The following is a 20,534-nucleotide window of genomic DNA, read 5'->3' as shown; positions in this document are numbered from 1 at the left end:
ACAAGTGATTAGGCACAGTGTGTGTGTGGAGGGTGGTGCTGTGGACTTGATAGACCATTGCAAACCTTTCTTTACAAAGCTTCACAATAAAACTAAATGGGCTGAAATAAACACAGTAAACAATCTTCAGAGTTCAATACCAGAGCAATCTTTGAGCTGTAGAGACGCCAAAAAGTACCCATGAAATCCTAATAGTTTTATTTATAGCTCAGTTATGCAAACTGATTTTTTTTCATAGACTAGAAAAGACTGTCAGGTTATAAATATATTTAAAAAACAAAATGAGACTCATCTGTATCTTAACATGAGGCTCAGAAATTCTAAGTCTTTAAAGGGAAAAGACATCTGTCAAGAGGGAAATTAATGGGAGAAATATTTATACAGACCACATAATAACTCTTTACATTTTCAAGAATATGACCCCCAGCTCAAACTAACGTTAAATTTTGAAAACATTATTCTAGTTATATTGAAAGAGGTACAAAAGCTGTATCTTAGTAATTTAACAAAGGAAAACAACCTATTGGAAACAAGACTGTAAGAAAGGTAGTCCTCCAAAAGAGTTAGTAATGTGGAAAAAAAGTAAGAAATTTAGTTGATTAAAACTGTACTACTCTTACTTTATTTTTCAGTTGTTCACTAAACACACACATTAAAGTCATTCATTCTTGGAGATCAGACGTTCTTTTCATGAAGTTTGGAATTTTTGCTCTTGCTAATTTTGAAAAAAATATTTCTCAAGCAATCAGACTGGACTGTTAAGAACCAGACTTTAATCTATATTACACAAGTACTGTTAATACAATTAGAGAAAAGGTTGCTACTCAACAGCTCGTCCATAAAATTAGTTAGCCAGTCCTCTGTCATCACTAACCTTAGACAGAGTTCTGATAACTGTTTACTTCAGATTCTGTTGAAGCTGAGATATAAGTAGTAAGATTACTGTGGTTTCTCAGGTGAGGCAATCAATTTGAGATAACCTTAGGTAGAGAGCTGAAGAAATGTACTTTGATCTTCTAATTTAAGCCAAATTATAAAATGTAGGACCATTAGGAAAGACATGTGTTAAGTATACTGTCTTCAGTCTCAGGAAAAAGGTTCTTTGCAATCATTAACAAAGTTTTAATTTTGAATCTCTTACCTCCAGCACCTCCAATTCACTCTGGTTCTAAACTGATGAAGAAGACCATTTCCCCTGTCTGAAAATACTACATCCCTAAATGCTTCTCTTCTAGGTAACTTACTTAATATGTCCATCACTGTATTTCCTACCATACAGCCCTTGCTAAGTGTAAGGGAAGGTTTTACTACTGCATATTCAGAAGATTGACATTCCCTTGGGCCAAATTCTGGTCCCTGTGCCAAGCCTGTGTAAACCGGTTTGGCACAGATGGACTCTGCAGTGGTTGTTGGGGAGGGATTTTCCCTCCAGCCACTGAGCAGTAGCAGAGCATCAGCAATGCCAGTTACAGATTTCTTGCATAATAATGCCACAGCCATGTGTGTGAGAGAGAATGTCTTCATCTCCATTACAGTATTAGCAAAATTTCACTCATGGTGGATGGTCAATCCAATCTGTCTTCACACAGCAGCTTAGCGAAGTCCTTCTATGAGTATGTCGACACTGCAGCTGGGAGGGATCTTCACAGCCTAAGCAGACACACTCACGCTAGCAAGGCTCAAGCCCACCCAACCCTCTGCACTTGAGCTGGGGTGGCTAACCCGAATCTCCACCACAGCCACGATTCCCACACAACTATTTTTAGCCTGTTAGCCCTAAGGCTATGTCTACTCTGGAATCCAAGATGTTATTGCAGGTTGGCTAGACATACCCACACTAGTATGGCTAAAAATAGCAGGTTAGATACAGGGGTGCCATCTTCAGCAATGCAGGTCTGAACGCAGGGCCCCTGGTGTGCTTGTACAGCCTACACTACACTATTTTTTAGATGTTCTAGCGCTGGTATGTCTGCCTGGGCTGCAATCACACCTCAGATTGCAGTGTACATATACCCTGAGTGTGAGGAGAGTTCATGTTACATTGCAAATCAAATCACTTAGATTCATACCAAACTGAACAGACCCTTGTAGCCATGGCAATGTCACTCAATTGTGGTCTCTCTGGCCATGCTCCCAACTTCCCCTTTCTCCCATGCTCTGTCATGAAGTGCTTTACTATGGAGTACTGCCCCATGGCATGCTGAGAGGGCAGGGTTCTCCTCCATGGCCTGTCTGTGAACCACTCCCTTCCTTCTGCCCCACACGCAGGAACCACGGTGGTTCTGCTCACCAGTGAGGGCAGGACTTGTTCCTCCAATATCATGAGATTAATCATTCGTTCCAGTGAGAGAACCCTGCTCTTCCTCACAGGGTAGCGTTCAGGGGAAATGCATGAAGTGACTTATTTTTCACCTCTACATGTTTGTCGGCACAAGCCTAATATGTATCTATTTGTGGACAAAAATATATATTTTCCCCTTTAAACAGGTTTTGCTGTGCAAGTTTGAGCTGATCGTACCAGCACACACCTTTGCAATCACTTCTTAGTCACAGTTCACTAATAATCTGAGACTTTTATTCTTAAACAGGTTCCAATATTAAAGAATAAAATTAACTGTTTGTTCAACTATCAGGAATGGGTGTGGAAAGCTGTAAGAGCCTGAGATATGAAGGCTGAAAATACCCCATGTGTGTAACTCAGGGTCAGCGGTGTAACCTGTTGTGGGGAATGAGTCCGACACCTGCCCACTCCACCCCAACTTTTTACTACCCACTGTATGTGCTTTTCAATGTGACTGCAGGTCCAACACATTTTCACAACCACTTCTTTCCTCCCCCATCAAGCTTTAATATGTTTTTATCTAAGCCTATTGTAAGCTAAGTGCTGAGGTGTCAGGCCCTGCCCTTGTTACTAAATTCATGAGCACTCAGATCAGCCTCAATGGACAGATCTATAGCAGCTGACCTCTGAAAATATTTCGAAGGAGGTATCCAGATTCTGATTTTTACTGCAAGGGAATGTGTGGGACACCTTACAACTATCATAAAATCTAGAACCAGGAGTGAAGCGGTGCAACTTCCTTTGATCCCCTTAATAAAGAATGGGGGCATAAGAATGTAAAATGTATTTGTTTTTTCTTTCTAGCCACCATGTAAGCATGTTCTATTGTTGCTAAGGAAGGAAAAAAGCCCTTCAGCTTTGTCTAAAAATAAATTATTTGATCTTGGGGGGTGAGTGATGGAAAATCTTATTTAAAGAAGTTGGAGGGGAAGTGGCTAGATACACAAAATCAAACTGAAGGTGTGATTTATTAAGCTTGCTTCTGTGGCTGACTTTGTGTTTTTGTATTGTGTTAGTTTTTGTTTGACATGAAGGGCCCAGGTGAAACAGTAATGGACACCATCTAAATAAATAGCCTGGAGCCTTTTGACTTCTTCCAAAATACAATCTGTTTACTCTTTTTGAAATTGCCTTTTATTTCTTCTCTCCAGTGTTCTCCAAAATGTTGTCCTGACAAACCAGCACTTGTTTGTTTTTAAATCAAACCAGTTTGGCAGCAGGGAGAAATAAACCAACTCTTCTAGTTGTAAATGCTTTTCTGCAGTCATATAAAGTAAAAATGTCCAACTCAAAAACGCAGTTTACTCTCCAGGATCAAGTTCTGTACTGTCACTCGTGCACTATGCTGTGTTTTACCATCAGAAAATATAGAGGACTGTGACCTTTAGTCACAAAAGTTCTCACTGATCTCAAAGTGTCTACTCACATGAGTTACAATTTGTTGTGAGCAGACCAATGAATGGGTATGGCTGAGACATAAAATCTAGCTTGAATTGGTACCTTAGGCATGTGGCTTACCAGCTGCAGTTACTTATTTATATTTTCATAGTTTTACTAATCGTGTCTGATTTTATAATATATTTTATATCCACATACACATGAGTGGCAGAAAGGCAGTGTTGCAGGAAGGGTGGGGCTGTGTTTTACCTTTGGAAATACAAACACTACTGAAAATGTTACAAGTGTTCTGTCTTGTACTTTGCCGACTGAAATATTCAACTGTTTAGGTATGGTATAAAACAGGACTATGTAAACATATCACTTGTGGTCTGATATGACTGCTTCCCACAGTGACTATAAGAACCTCCCATATGCAAACATCCTACTCCATTGTTGGTTTTTGGGAGAGTGAAGCCAAGGTAATTATTCATGTTAATGTATATCTTAGAGAAAAGAGATGCAAGCATTTTAAGGAAGGACTGGCACAATGATAAGACTTTCCTTTTCTTTCCTGGTGTGAAAGGGTGGATGTATTCCCCCCCCCCCCCATTCTAAAATGGGCCTCTCTCCGAATCTGGCACGGGGTCCTTAAGGCTATAACTGGACAGTCTCTCTTGTAATGAGGAATGGTGACAATTACATCCCAAGGGTTCTGTACTATATTCCAGGGCCTATTCAGTTCACTAGCTTCAAATTCTGGTCCTGGGGCACTACAGAACCCAGCTTGAGAACCCAGTAGGCTAAGGGACATAATCTTATTTTTTTCTTGGGGGATATCTATGCTGAAAACCCAAAAAAGGCCATTTAGACCCCATCTACAGACCTACTTCCTGCGACAGTTGCTAGAGAACCACAGAGGTACTTCAGACTTTAAGGCCAGAAGGGATCATTGTGATCATCTAGCCTGACATCCTGTCTAACTCAGGCCATTGGACTTCCCTTAATTAATGCCTGCTTCCAGTCCAAAAGCTGTAGTTGAACAAGAACACATAGTTTAGAAAAAGATCCAGTCTTGATTTTAAAATGTCCAGGGGTAGAGAATCCACCACGACCCTTTGTAAATTGATCCATTGGTTAACTACTCCCATGAATAAAAAATTGCACCTTATTTCTAGTCTGAATTTGTCTAGCTTCAACTTCCAGCCATTGGTTCTTCTTATACCTTTGTCTGCTAGGCTGAAGAGCCTTCTATTATCTAATTTCTGTTCCCCCTGTAGGTGCTTATAGACTGCCCAAGTCACCCCTTAGCATCTTTGAAAAGTGGCCTGTGCCTCTCCCCATTCCCCCATGTGTAAGGAAGGAGCCAGGTTCCTTACCACTATATGATTTGTAAAATGTCTTAGAACTGTAACAGAAAACCAGGCTGGAGGGGGTCTGGGGACTGTTCTACACAGAAGCTCCACTATGAACGAGAAGGAGTCTGACTGGATGTCAAAGGACCATTTTTCTTGTCCTAATAGTTTCCTGTTCCATGCTGTAAAAAAGCAACTTAGTGAGTCTGTACTATTTCCCCATGCAAATCAGCTCCTGAAAGACTCCTGTTGGACTATGGGTGTGTTAGCCTCACCTGGCAGCTTCCCCAAAGAAGTACTGGGAAGGAGCAGCTAGTTAGCACCCACTGAAAATCCCATGGATGGGAACCTATGGCTCACTTCCAGAATAAGTCAGTGATGAGGGAGAGTCCCAGGTGAAGTAAAGGTAACAGGAAACAGCAGCTGGACAGAAAATGTAAGAATGAAAGCGGACTTACTGACCGCCTACAAGTGTTCTTATGAGACTTCCCTCCTACTGGCTTGGATGTTTGCTCTGAATTTGGATCCTGACCATTTTTAGGTTTCAGACAAATAGCCAAGTCTCCAACAGCATAAAGGGTAAGCACAAAGCTGATCTTTGCTAAGACAAGATGTCTGCAAATTCCTCTCTTGTTCCCCTGACTGAATGCAAATTAGTTCAGTTTTTACAGTCAAAAATGTGGTGGAACAATTGATATATCCTGTAAAATGATACAGCATGGATTATCTTCATTCTGTGTGGTGTCTGATGACTAGAAATTGAAAGCACTTGATCCTGCTGAACTAAAGTAATGCAGCAAAGAGGCAAGGGCTGTGCCAGTAGATTTGGTGTGTTTTTTTCCCTCTGTGCTCTTTATATAACATCAAATCCACACAATCTGTTTTCCAAAACCCACAATAATAAATTCTTAGATGCGTTCCTTGATGTTACAACCTTAAGGATTTTGAAGTTGATGTAAGGTAAACTTTGTGAAGTCTGTTGGGAACAGCTGAGTTTAACTGAGTTTAACATCTGAATGGAGAGGGCTAGTAGCTACGCTCCCGTGATGTGAACCTACCTGGGTTGACGTCAATGACAAAACTCCCACGGGAAAAGGAGTGCAGTTTTATTGGCCATCTTTTAATTGTACTACAGGATCATTTTCTCACTTCCTAAGAGGGAACAGATTGTACAGAGCACTCATCTTTGATAAGAGACTGGCATGCCTGGTAACATACCAGCAGTGCTGATAAGAGACCAAATACATTCAAATACAGATGGGTTACTGTGTAGTCATTACTCTGAGCCTTGTATAGGTCGTTACCTTATGGATGCCAGAGTTGGAGATGTTGTCACTGTTGGGCAAGTTCCTGACAAAACTTTTGGCACTGCGCTTGACATAAGAAAAACTAGAGGAAAAAATCTTCATTACATAGATACATTAAATGTCCCGTTAGCGTGTAAGGAACTAGAGTAAATGAGGTCTCCTTTGCAATAGTGTGCGCAGGTCTGGTCTTTGTAGAAAAGGATATTCTAGAACAGGAAGCTAAACAGAATACTAGAGGAGCCCAGTTTGTCTCCACACTTTGTATTTTAAAAACACAAACTCAGTATTCTTTTGGAAGGAATCAGAAGGCTCAGTCTGCAGCTACTGAGTTCAGTAGCAGAACTGCTATTAACTTTGACAGATCTGCATTACTGCCCCACATTGGTGTGTCAGTAGAAGAGGGTTTAGAACAAATTCATGAATTAAATGGTAATAAGTCACCAGGACCAGATGGTATTCACCCATACTGCAAAACTCCTAACTGTAGTATGTAACCTAACATTGAAACAAGACTCTGTACCAGATGACTGAAAGGTAGCTAATGTAATGCCAGTTTTTTAAAAGGGCCCCAGAGGTGATCATGGCAATTACAGGCTGGTAAGCCTAACTTCAGTACCAGGAAAATTGCTAAAAACTATAGTAAAGAACAGAATTATCAGACACATAGATGAACACAATTTGTTGGGGAAGAGTCAACATGGGAAGTCATACCTCACCAATCTATTAGAATTCTTTGAGCGAGTCAACAAGCATGTGGACAAGAGTGATCCAGGTGATATAATGTAATTGGATTTTTGGAAAGCCTTTGACAAGGTCCCTCACCAAAGGCTCTTAAGGAAATTAAGTAGCCATGGGATAATAGGGAAGGTCCTCTCATCTATCAGTAACCGGTTAATAGGTAGGATACAAAGAGCAGGAATAAATGGTCAGTTTTCACAATGGAGAGAGATAAACATTAGGGTCTCCCAAGTATCTGTACTGGGACCTGTGCTGTTTAACATATTCATTAATGATCTGGAAAAGGGAAGGAATAGTGAAGTAGCAAAGTTTGCAGATGACACAAAATTATTCAACATAGTTAAGTCCAAAGCTGACTGCAAAGATTACTGGGGGATCTCACAAACCTGAGTGACTGGGCAACAAAATCCCCTAATGTCGGCCCTGGCTTTTGTATGCAGAAAAGCAATGGTTGTGACACTGGTGGGCTGTGGGGTTTTTATTGCATGTTCTGACCTCTTTACATCTTACCAGTTTTTACCAGTTCAACTGGTATTCCCCATTATTTAAGGAATATCAAACAAGTAAAAGCTTTCAGACCAGTAGAAACATTTTGAAGGCAGACACTGTATGTACTAACCACAGCACACAACATAGTCACCACTACAGTATCAATTACAGACAGCCCTATGCCAGTGTAATGCATTGATCCAAGATTTTATACGTCTAATTAGATCAGTTTTTACAAGAAGCCTAATTCCGAAGGAAACCAAGTAAGTTTTCAGAGGCATTACATGAAGTTCACAGAGTAAGATATAAGCTATTCATCCAGGACTGTGTGTTTAAAACACACCCAATGGCCCAGGGGTTGAGAGATTAAAGCTCTTTATGGGTCTGAATTTTCACTGACTGACTTTTTTTTTTTTTTACACAAGTGATACAGAACACAAATGCAACAATGCATCAGAGTATCAGTTGCATGGATTATCATCTCCACAACCATGGTATTGGCCCTTTCAGATAATTTTTGGTCCTTTCCTCTGTCAAGGAAGTGGTTTTAGAAAAAACACTGAGAGATTGGTTGTGTTTGTTTGGAAGAGATTCTGACACTTTGCAAAGACGAAAAATATTTGGGATTCAGAAATGGGTTCCAGACCTCATTAAAGAAATAACTCTTACTGGTTCCAAGATAGCAAACCTTTTCAAAGAATACTCTCCTCCCCATTTCATAACGGTAGCCTGCTTAGCTGGGGAAAGAATTTGGCACACAAGCAAAGCGCTTTACGGTTGTATTCATTTCTTGAGAAATGAATGCAAAAACAAACTGAAAGGAGAAGGATTTTTAACATGAAGGGTCTCTGCGACCCATTGTCTAATGACTAGTAGATTTAAACAGAATCATGAATAACTGCTTTTCAGAAGAATCATAGACCAAAGGCAGAACAAAGGCAATGAGGAAGCTTGGTCATTCATAGGTTTTGGTGGCTGTTGCTTAGTGCCCACCCCCCTTTGTTAGCTTGTCAAATGACTGGTAGCCCCTAGGTCCAGTTCTGACGTCATTGTTTTATGACACATTCTCAGGGTTCAGGAGAAGGGGCATGAACTCTCAAGCAGTCTGCTAGCCTTAGCTACAGCTAAAATATACCAAACTGTTCAGCAGGTAGCTCTTTTTCATCCTGGCTCTCACTTTCCCTCCTCCTTACATCTACGCCCTCACTCTGGAAATATTGTCAAAGCCACCCTCCTTAAGGACATAGATCATGGACAGCATCCCCATCAAATCCGATCAACCATCTTTACCAAAGGATTTGTTGAGTGACCCAGGCACTTTCCCTTTCCTTAAGTGCTGTCTTTGGAGCAACGCACTAGGGTCAGGTATCAAAGCTAGAGTTCTTAAATGGCAGTGCAGTGAATTACCACTAGGCTAGAGATTCTCTGAAGCTCTGGTGAGTTGTCCTGAAATACGTAATGACAAATTGGAAAGATACATTGAAACTGTGAGCGGCTTCACAAAATAAGCATATGAAAATGTCAAGCTAAAGAAAAACAGAAACATAACCTTGAACCCAAACCTGGCACCAACTACCAGTTTTCTTTGATATATCCCAAGCACATGTTGTACTTTTCTCTTGTATTCTCTTGTAATTACCTTCAGCAAACCTGGGAGATTATGGGATGACTAATCTATTGGTGCTATAAGAACAGGAGTACTTGTGGCACCTTAGAGACTAACAAATTTATTAGAGCATAAGCTTTCGTGGGCTACAACCCACTTCTTCGGATGCATATTGAGTGAAACATATCGAAGAGATATATATACACACATACAGAGAGCATGAACAGGTGGGAGTTGTCTTACCAACTCTGAGAGGCCAATTAAGTAAGAGAAAAAAACTTTTGAAGTGATAATCAAGGTAACCAAGTACAGACAGTTTGATAAGAAGCAAGTGTGAGAATACTTACAAGGGGAGATAGAATTCTTGCACTTGCTTCTTATCAAACTGTCTGTACTTGGTTACCTTGATTATCACTTCAAAAGTTTTTTTCTCTTACTTAATTGGCCTCTCAGAGTTGGTAAGACAACTCCCACCTGTTCATGCTCTCTGTATGTGTGTATATATATCTCTTCGATATGTTTCACTCAATATGCATCCGAAGAAGTGGGTTGTAGCCCACGAAAGCTTATGCTCTAATAAATTTGTTAGTCTCTAAGGTGCCACAAGTACTCCTGTTCTTTTTGCGGATACAGACTAACACGGCTGCTACTCTGAAACCTATTGGTGCTATGTAAGCGCTAATTATTAGCACTATATCTCACCAACTCTTGGTAACGCAGTACTTACACCAGAGGGATTCTTTAAAGAGCGAGAAAACAATGCAGTTTTCTAAGGAGCTCTGCAGACTTTGCTTACCAACATGTAACATACAAAATAATAATTTCCTTATGTAAACTGAATGTTACTTTCTTCCGATTTCATATAGCAAGTTACTGAAAAGAACTGTACTGTTACAGGGACACAAATCACAGCTAAACTTGGTTTAAAAAAAGCACTTCAATGTTAAATTTTTCATCTAGACTGTAGTGAATGTTTCAGGTATATTTCAAATGTCGGAGATTATTTGATAATATCCCTATCACTATGGGACATATTTCCTGTTCAGATTGCTGATATCATACATGGCACTTTATACTCCTATGGATACTCTTTACTCTACTTTAATACTAATAATTTATACAACTTCAGGCAAACAGGATGGCAAGAAAAGCCCTATTGTTTCCAAATGCACGTTGAAGCAAACTTGTCGTCTTTGCAAGCGAAAGAGGCTTTTCATGGAGAACCTAGCTAGTCTAACTGAAGTCAGATGAAAGGATCCCAGTGAGTCTAGACAATTTAACGAGATTCCAGTCAACATGTATCTATCAGTACAGAGGGAATACCTCTTGTTGACTTTGTTCTACATCTTTTAGCTAATCAACTAATACTGTCGGGTCTCTTCTTAAACTTCAGTGAAAGAATTACTGCAAAGCTAACAAAGATGGAATTTAAATACAAAACTGGCTATTTAAATACCATCCATGGTTTGTATAAGTGTGAAGAAGAGAGGTATAATGTATGTTTGAAAAGTCAGATTGTCTGATCCACCAAAGAACAGTAGACTATTTTCCTTGAGCATACCCAAGCTGTAACTTAGGTTAAGGATGTGGGAGATATTTATATCAAAGGGGATGAAACAACTTTGAGCATGAATCGCTGAAGACTATAGTGGCATTTTATAATCCTATTACATGAGAGGGTAGTCTTCAAACAAGACAAATGTAATATTTTTATTCTCCAAAACCTAGAAAGGCCTCAAGCTGGCTTCTGATTTGGGTGAGAAAATTGAGGAAAGTCTCTACCCAGTTTGTTTGGCATATGTGCTGCAAGTGTGTGGTTTTGCAGCTACAATTTACAAACCCCTTCAGGCCCCTTGAAAGCTTGACCCTAAACAATAATGCAGATTTTATTATTGTTGTCAACAAAACAACCAACAAAGATTCCTGCACAGAAAAATGAAACTTCTCTGCTAGCTATTACATCATCTGTTTGTCTTTTGCAAAAATTCAAGAAGAAATCTCTTTTAATGAGGATTTATTGCTCACTTAAATTATTCACTTTGGGTGCTAAATTATTAATGAAAGAGTGAAGGATTAAATAATTCAGGTCAATATAAGAGCTGTGAGAGTCTGGAGCTAAATGAGATAGCAAGTCACAAGGGTGACTTGACTTGCGGAAGAAAATAAAAATGGGTTGATCTCACAATCATTACACAGGCCACCAGGCAATGGGAATTATGGGTGCAGAAAGGTCTTCGGGTTAAGGAAAGTATGTGGTTAGTGGGCTAACCTTGGTCTGTCATCCATAATCTTCCATCTGTTTTACTAGTCCCAGGTATAAAATGAAAGAAATCTACAAAGTTAAAAAGTCCACATGGACACTGGTTTTGCCTGTACAGAATTCTCAGTTTCCCCTGAACTAGAATAATGAAAATTCTTAATGAAAATTTAAAAATACTTAAGTTAAAATAAATGTTCTGTGTGGGCTCTCTCCTTGTTGCTTTAAAATAAACATGCAATATTAAAATCTTCCCCTTCTTCCAAAATTGAGGCATGCTGCTTGTAGGATTTTTAGTACTTTCTATTTGATTTGTCTCCAAGGTTAATGCACCACTAACAAAGAACAAAGGAAACGATTAACCAAACAAAAGCCGTTCAAAAAATGTACTTTGCCAAGGCCTTGAAATCCTTAAGGTCCTAAAATACCTTGCATTTGCTTGTGTTTTTAATTACTGTCAATTAGCAAAAAGAGGCGGTTCTTAAGTCACCTTCTTACTCCTCCTCCTTCCTCTGACATTCCAGCTTCAAGCAGCATCACAGTGTACCTCCTGAGGCACGTTTTGCTTTATGGCTTTGTGGTGCAGCAAAATCTTATTTTGCTGCTATGCTAACAGCTCTTCTTATGGCTCTAAATGCAACTTGTGCTCCCATTTGGAGAACATTAGTAAAGCTATTTGGTAATGTGCCAACAAAGGTGCTTTTAGTTGAGTATTTAACTCACCAGTGAAAACTCTGGTTCTTTCTGTGCTGAATCATACCTTGTAGCTTCCAACCCCTATTACTTCTGCAGTCATTTTCTTACCTTAGCCAGGTGTGTTTGTAGTTTGTTCTTTGTATCAGCTGTTTCAGCAATGCGATTGGTAAAGGCCAAGTTGGTATCGGTAAATTGCTTCCACATTTCCTCAGATACATTCTCCAGTGTGTTTTTTGTTTCTTCACGGAGCTTGATGGAGTTGGCCCGTGCATTCTGAGAGTACCTAATATTGTCATCACTGAACTTTGCCCAGGTCTCAGGAACTGAAACTCTGGAAGAAAACAATTTGAACTGAGAGGAAAAGAATGAAGTCCTCAGCCAAAATGAAGCTTGCATTCAATTACCACAACTGCAAAGCACAAATGAATTAAACACTTAATTCCATGAGCTAACTGTGTGTGGGGGGGCGGGGGGGTTATTCCATTATCTTATTGTTCCACATCAGAACCAGTTTGTGCAGGAGGAACAGAAAAATGTTTTCAACTTTGAACAAACTTTCAGAAGAGCTACTGCTTTTACAGTGTTCCTATAGCTTTCTTGGATTTTGTAGTAGATATCAGTTAAAAAAAATGCACAGCCATTTTGTAAGATTCTCAAGCCAATGACAATTATCCTTTATCTGATGTACCTTAGTTCCAAAGGACAAGCTTTAGAGATGAATTGTCTTGTAAAAGTATAAATGTGTATGAAAGTGACTGACATACAAAGGAGATATATTCATTGAGTGCACCACCAGAGATGTACAATTTGAAACAGGTCAGAATAAAGGGAAAGAAGGATGTTAAGCTAGTTCAGGCAGCAGGAGGAGGAGGAATGGAAAATTTATCCAACTTTCAGGAAATTAAGTGATTTACATTAATCCCACAGACAAATCTTCCTTTTCCAGCCAACACTAGTGAGACAGGCAACCTAAGGTCTCATTGCACTTGGCTTCATTACCCGGCTAAGTTTGTTTTTGTTTTACTTTTTAAAGAATGACCTGTTCTTACATAATTTCCTCCATATACTTAAGCACAAAATTACAATTTTTCAACATCAGGCACATATGTCAACATTATACGCCTATCCAGCTCTTTAACAAGTCTATAGAGCATTCTGAGTTCATGCCTGGTGTATCTGAGTTGGCACTTGGCACATTTTGTCCAACACAAAGAATCTGACTTTGTTTCCCCCACCCAACATGCCATTAAAGTATCTCAGAATAGTAACAAAGTATAGGGTCTTTTCCTCCCTTGGTAATTATTTTAGGAGGGACAGATTTGAAGACTACATTTTAGTGAAACAACTGGTTCTGTGACCTTTTGTATTTCAGTCTTTTTTGGACGCCTGTAGGAGGAGTTGGTGGGGTGCATAGGTGAAGTAGCCCCTCCCCTTCCCGAGGCATCACATCTAAGAGACTTTGCTCCTGGAATAGCACTGGTACGCAACAATAGGGTAGCCTCCAACTTCTTCTCCAGTCACGGAGTTTCTGCTGACTTATCCCGCTCTTTAACAGTGTTTCTGATCTCTCACCTCAGGTCCCTGAGTCCTTGTACTAACGAGTGCAGCACCACCCCTGAAGCACTGTTGCAACTAGTGCAATGGATTCTAGGTCACGTTTGGATGCAGGAACCAGGCATTACCTGACTCAGCCTGACATATGATTCAGGGGAATCGATGAGTTGTTGGAAAGGACGGAGAAGTGAATGATTGTACGGTTGTATTCCTGTAGGGCAGTGGTTCTCAAACTTTTGTACTGGTGACCCCTTTCACATAGCAAGCCTCTGAGTGCGACCCCCCCCCCTTATAAATTAAAAACACTTTTTTGTATATTTAACACCATTATAAATGCTGGAGGCAAAGCGGAGTTTGGGGTGGAGGTTGACAGCTCGCAACCCCCCATGTAATAACCTTGCAACCCCCTGAGGGGTCCTGACCCCCAGTTTGAGAACCCCTGATGTAGGGCACCCTACATGCTTCCAATGCCTGTGCTAGTCTGCAATTGCTATACACAGACTGGAGTTGGAGGAGAAACAAGAGTATTGTGCTTAAGGCCCTGAACTGGGATTCAGAACTGGATCCAATTCTCACCTCTGCCCCAGACTTTCTGTGTGGTCTTGGGCAACTCACTTAATTCCCCCAGGCCTCAATTCCCCATATGTAAAATGGGGATAACCTTGGCAACCCTCAATCCAAACTACATCATGGTATATGTACACATAAGACTTCTGCTCAGGTGCCTGCGGAATCCGCTTCTGGCTGACAAGCCCAATTCGAGAGCACCACTTGCCTAACTCACAAGGGTGCTGAAGAGAAATTCGGTAATATTGGTGAGGCACTTGGATAATACAGTGACTGCCAGAGAAAAGCCGGTAAATAGGTTGAGTGGAAGTGTAGATGAGGCTGCTTAGAGCCAAAGTTCGGGCACCCATTAATATTCCTTTTGCAGTGTACTGTACATGCCCAAACTTTAGGGAGGTTTGGTTTCATGTCAAAACTTCACAGCTGGTTTGTATCTTCACAGTGTGAACCAAAATCCCAGATTCAGACATCACTAAACTCTGAGTGTGTGTGGATCTGGATCTAAATTTGCAGTCTGAGCCCTTCCCAAGCTTTGCGTGTTGCAAATAGAGCTGTGTGGAGGACAGAAGTTCTCTCTCAGAAAGGATATGAGATTTTGAAATTTGATGCAGTTCCAAATAGGCACAAAACCTGAAAATTTCAAAATTCTCCACGAAGGAAAATTCCCCATAAAAATTAGTTTAAGGTTGATCAAAACCTCATTTCAAAACTATTAAAATATTTCATTCACATTTATTTTGTATTAATTATAATATAATACAAAATTTACAAAATGTGAAGTGAAATATTTTAAAATGAAAGACTGAAATGTTTCATTCTGAGACTGTCAATATAGGACATTTCAACGTTGTTGGAATTCTTTTTCCCCATGTTTTCTTCAGAAATTAAATTATGACTAAATTGACCGGCATTCACAAAGTGTTTGTATGTCATTAGAACCGCATAATCCAACAGAATACAGTTCCAGATGAGTTTCTCTGACCAGATATAGCTGCAAACATATGTATTTAAAATTGGTGGGAAGTTGTGTGCAGATGATGTGCCTAGATACTGGCATGGCTTCCCAACAAAAATCATAGGTGTGTGAGGGAGAAGTCAGAACAAGATTGTAGGTTGACTTTCAGTATCCAAACCTCCTATACCCTGCAGATGTGGATTTTCAACAGGCTCTCCCCTTCATTTGGATTGTGACCTCCCTCTACCCACATTGTAAATGTGTGTTAGGAGCCATGTCAACCAGTTCTCTCTCCCACATCATTACTTTTCTGATCTCATGTGTTTTCAGCATTAGCTTCTCAGCAAGGGGATTAGTTGCAACTCCTTCCTCTGACTTCTCCTGAAATATGACGATGATTCAAATGAAAATTTTTAAGAATCCCCTGCAGTTACCGAGTGATTGGAATGATGCAGCTAGATCCTCTTGTGGGAAACCACAGTTAGCTTGATTAAAGAAAATCCAACAAGGAAAATAAGTCACCAACAAGGCAAAAAGCTGGAAAGTTGCAGAGCTAACATGGCTGCACAGTTACAACTCATCCTGCTAACTACTAAGAGTGCAACTGCAAATGTTAAAGGCTATTATGGAAAGGTAAACACGGAAAGCTAGCCTGGATGTGGCAGCATTACAAAGGACACACCCTACAAAGGGGAACTACACCACTGCCTTCCTTTGAATTAGTTTAATCCATTTATGTAATGCACTGTGGAGCCTACTTGATCTTGTCTCCATCAAAACAAAAATGAACAAAGATCTTCATGACTAAACTGAAGTGCCAAGTCAAGCTTCTGTTTGAGTTCAGATCTACCTTCCTCTACCCCAAGCTTCCCTCTAAAGACATGTTTGAATCTAACCACTTAAAGAACTGTTCACTATTGCTAGAGTTCCAGTCATATTTTTTCTTTAATATTTTAGCTGAAAACTAGGGCTAAATGCTAACAGCTGAAGGGCCGGGGAAAAGATAATCCTGTCAATTTTTGTTTTCTCAATGGATATTTTATGGTTTTCCTTGGGGTTTCTCTCTCTCAGATCTGAAATAATAAATTTACAAAGCCAGGGGACCTGGCAGCTCTTGTCACTGAAAACTAAACCACCCAAATGCCACACTTTTATTTAGGCAGTTGTCCTGAAAAGCTTCTGTCACACAATATGACATCACAGCATCGTGCATAAATCAGCATGCTAGATGCATGAGTTTATAGGTTAAACACCATGCTCGTTTGAGCCAACCCTGCCTGCAGCTACTGGTCTGGATCATCTCTGTGCACTTTCTCCTCTTTTGTGCTCTGATGGAATTATCATAAAAACAAACTTCCCTAGAAGGTCTCATTCTTGACTGAATATCTTAATTGGTTCATAACACTATTTCCCCAGCCTATAATTTATCTGGTGGACTGTGCTGAATAGTCCAGGTAGAACAAACCTGCTATGCTCCTGAATGGAACAGATATGCTTTTTCAATCATGTTAATGGAAAATGGCATTGCTGTGGATAACATGGGGGCATAAGGGGGAAATGGCTATATGGTAACAAGAGTATAAAACTTACCCATTGGACTGTTTTTACCTCAGTTAGCTAGAATATTCTTATTCACTTCCAATTCCCAACATGTGTCGTGATGCTCGAGCCAGTGGAATGATTGCCAAGTTCCACCCCAGAGATGCCTGCATTTCAGTAGTAAGTGTGATCCCTTATAAAAAGCACTATTTAAATAAATAGACTCTCTCACCAACAGAAGTTGATCCAGTGCAAGATATTATCTCACCCACCTTGTTTCTTCCTCCAGGAGCAGCCATCAGCAGGTAGTGCTACCTATCATTCGTATGTATGAAGTAGACTCAGAACCACAAGTAATGCTGCATTGCAAATTGATCTCTACCAGGCAGCTAACATGCCTTTAGCACAACAAACACTGCCCTCTGTTGCATGAAGTTATTTTATTCCTGTCATTTTTAAGCCAGATATAGGTCTCTCGATTACATCTAAGGCTACCCTCAGGACAGATTCTCATCAGTCATCAGTAGTTTTCTCATTAACTGACTAGTGCCAGGGTTTGTTTGTTTTTTTATTAGCTTTTGAAAATCTAAATCCAGACAGTAAAGGTAGAGCTATGCCGAACTTTCTCAATGTTACCAATGTAATGGAAAGGTTTAAAAAATTTTGACAAGCCCAGAGATCTAATTCTCAGGTAACCCTGGGCTATTTTATGGCAACGTGTAGTACAAAGCTTTATGTGTGTTTGCATGGTTTTGACCCAAATCACATCACACTTTGCAGTTACAGTGAAATTTTACTTTGATTTTTGTTTTGCTTTTTTAATTGAAGGGTGCAAATATTTATGAATCAAACAGTGGGGGAAAATCTGCATGAATCCCTGTGAAGGTTCCCATAGCTTTAAAGGACCATTCTAGCTGGAAGATAAAGCTCACTACAGGCTAAGTTATGTACAGGCACCAGAGATGACCAACTTCCCACACATCTCCAAGAATAATGTTGACCGGACTTTCATGACAATTACTTGTTCAAATCATGTTCTTTAAAAAGAAACAAAGAGTTTCAAACAGAAGAATTCTTCCATTGACCTAGCTACCATTTCTCAGGGAGATGGATTAAACTACACCAACAGGGAAACCCTCCCATCGGTCTAGGTAGCGTCTACACTGAAGTGCTACAGTGCAGACCCTCCCCCCTTGCGGGGTCCCAGAGCCCGGGCACCAGTCCGAGTCCAAACGTCTACACTGTAATTTAATTGTCCTGCAGCCTGAGCCCCATGAGCCTGAGTCAGCTGACACAGGCCAGCTGCCTGTATTTTGTTGTAGTGTAGACATTCCCTGAAGCTTCTGAAGGAATAAATAAAAAGCAAGGAGTAACTGAGGGTAATGGAGGGTCTCCAGGGCAAAATGTGCAATCTTAAGGAAAAGGCCAATTCTTTTTCTTTCTCTATCATTTCTTAAAGAAGCAGAGAGACCCTGAAGCACATTAAGGCATGCACAGGAATCTGCCCCACAGATATATGGTGGTGTCATATAAGGGATAGAGAGTACAATAACTATTCATACTTACGTTCCATCTATTTTTTCCACTCCATGATAGAAGCTGATGCTGTCCGATGTGTTCCTCAGATTATAACACTTCTCATCAATAAAATGTGCTGAGTTTTTGTCAGAAAGATCTCTCTCTAGCGCGTGCTGTGCATCTCTGTTGATACTGCAAAGAGCAAGTTCTTACATTAAAATATAATCCATCTTTAATCAGCACATTTACTTTGGCATTGCTTACAGATTAATTGGTTCCTTTCATTTCAGTCCTGTATAGCCTGACTTCCGCCCACCTGATCCTACAGTCCATTGGCCTCTGCTGGGTGGCATGGACAGCATGAACTTATTGCACTGACAATTGGGTTAGAGAGCATGTTTAGGGAAGTGGTAGCTATGGCATATTCTCTCCCCCATAAGAACATAAGAAAGGCCATACTGGATCAGACCAATGGTCAGTCTAGCCCAGTATCCTGTCTTTCAACAGTGGCCAATGCCAGGTGCTTCAGAGGGAATGAACAGAACAGGACAATTATCAAGTGATCCATCCCCTGTCATTGAGTCTCAGCTCCTGGAAGTCAGAGGCTTAGGGACACCCAGAAAGAACACAGGGTTGCATCCCTGACCAGCTTGGCTAATAGCCACTGATGGACCTTTCCTTCATGAACTTACTTCTTTGAACCCAGTTATACCTTTGACCTTCACAATGTCCCCTAGCAATGAGTTCACACAATGCGCAGTCAACCTGTGGAAGTACTTCCTTATGTTTGTTTTAAATCTGCTGCCTATTATTTTCATTGGGTGACCCTGGGTTGTTGTGTTATGTGAAGGGGTAAATAACACTTCCTTATTCACTTTCTCCACACCATTCATGATTTTATAGACCTCTATCATATCCCCCCTTATTCATCTCTTTTCTAAGATGAACAGTCAGGGGTGACGGAAGCTGTATGTACCCAGAATTTCCATGATTGGAAGTATCAGGAGAGCAAGCCCCCAAGGTCTCAGGTGTTCGATCTGATGCACCTTGCTCGGAAGTGGCTATGGGCTTAGGCATGCAGCTCGGAGAAAATTTTGGAGACGTTGGTCATAGACCAATTTATGCAGAGACGACCACCAGACCTGCGTGCATGCGTAGGCCAGCACAACCCGTCCACCTATGACGAAACAATCGTGCTGGTAGAGAGACAATTGGTGGCCAGGGAATTGACCCATCTACCTAGGGAAGGCCCCATATGAAGCAGGCGACCAACGCCAACACCAGGGGTTCAGGTGACCAGACACCCGGGGACCCTTACGTGGAAGAAGAGGGAGGCCGAAGACCAGACGGGAATCCAGGAGGATGGGAATGGATTGGATGGGGGAAACCTCAAGGCTAAACCTCCTAACCCAGGAGAAGTAATTATAGGTGTTATGGGTGTGGGAAGCTGGGTCACATAGCGGCCAAGTGCCCTAACCTCGAAGAGCCCATGCAGTGTAATCTTGGGGACCGGAGTGGCCCATGCTCCCTGCTCAACCTTGTGGGGGTCGCAGTCACCCCACACAAATATACAAGGCCAGTAAAAGTGGATGGGGTAGAAACCATGGTGCTCGTAGATTCCAGGAGTGCTATTACCCTGATCTCAGGTAAACTAGTAAAGTGCAGCCTGTTAACACAGGCTGAATGTACAGGGATAACATGTGTCCATAGGACTGTTAGCTACTACCCCATCATACCAGTAAAGCTAGAAGTTCAGGAAAATGTCACTCAGGTGAAAGTAGGGGTGGTCCCACACCTCCCTGTCCCATGCTCATAGGAAGAGATTTTCCTGGGTTTGGAAACTTGCTCCCACGGGAGGGGTGGGAGGAAGTGGAGCTCCCCAAACTGAGGGAGGCCTCAACAGCAGAATGTTCTCCCCCAGTGTTCATGGAAGTATCCCAGGAACTATTCCCCACCGCCGGAGGAGGCCGGAAGACCAAAAGGGAAAGAAGGGCTGCCTAGGTGTTGGGTACCTGAATCCTTCTATAAGGACAAAGGGCTGCCTGTGTAGGCGGGCAGACACAGGCTACTAAAAGGAAGGACCCCGAGATGCAGGAAGGTTCAGAAACTGGTTCCGACACACACACACCCCGCCCCCACAGAGCCGTCCGAGAGGGTAGAAGAAGATCCCTCAGAGTTCCAGTTGATAAGTCCCGGGAGGGCGATTTTCAGACGGGACCCGGTGGAGGACTCAAG

At 41.1% G+C, this 20,534-nt stretch overlaps 1 protein-coding gene across 1 annotated transcript in view; it reads right to left on the bottom strand.

The window, feature by feature from the left end:
• The window catches only part of TEKT5 (tektin 5), a 51,610-nt gene that overhangs the window by 24,267 nt on the left and 6,809 nt on the right, over window positions 1–20,534 (bottom strand). The window contains exons 4-5 of the mRNA XM_024194034.3: window positions 18,348–18,491; window positions 12,275–12,497 (exon numbers count right to left, since the gene is read on the bottom strand). Coding sequence (XP_024049802.2) covers window positions 12,275–12,497; window positions 18,348–18,491 — 367 coding nt within the window. The remainder of the gene's footprint in view (window positions 1–12,274; window positions 12,498–18,347; window positions 18,492–20,534) is intronic.

This window comes from Terrapene carolina, unplaced genomic scaffold (genome assembly GCF_002925995.2).
Source record: "Terrapene carolina triunguis isolate 2854851 unplaced genomic scaffold, T_m_triunguis-2.0 Scaffold93, whole genome shotgun sequence".
In the NCBI taxonomy this organism is placed as follows: domain Eukaryota; kingdom Metazoa; phylum Chordata; order Testudines; family Emydidae; genus Terrapene; species Terrapene triunguis.
The sequence above is the reverse complement of the archived record's forward strand: the minus strand, read 5'-3'. Positions and strand labels throughout refer to the sequence as shown.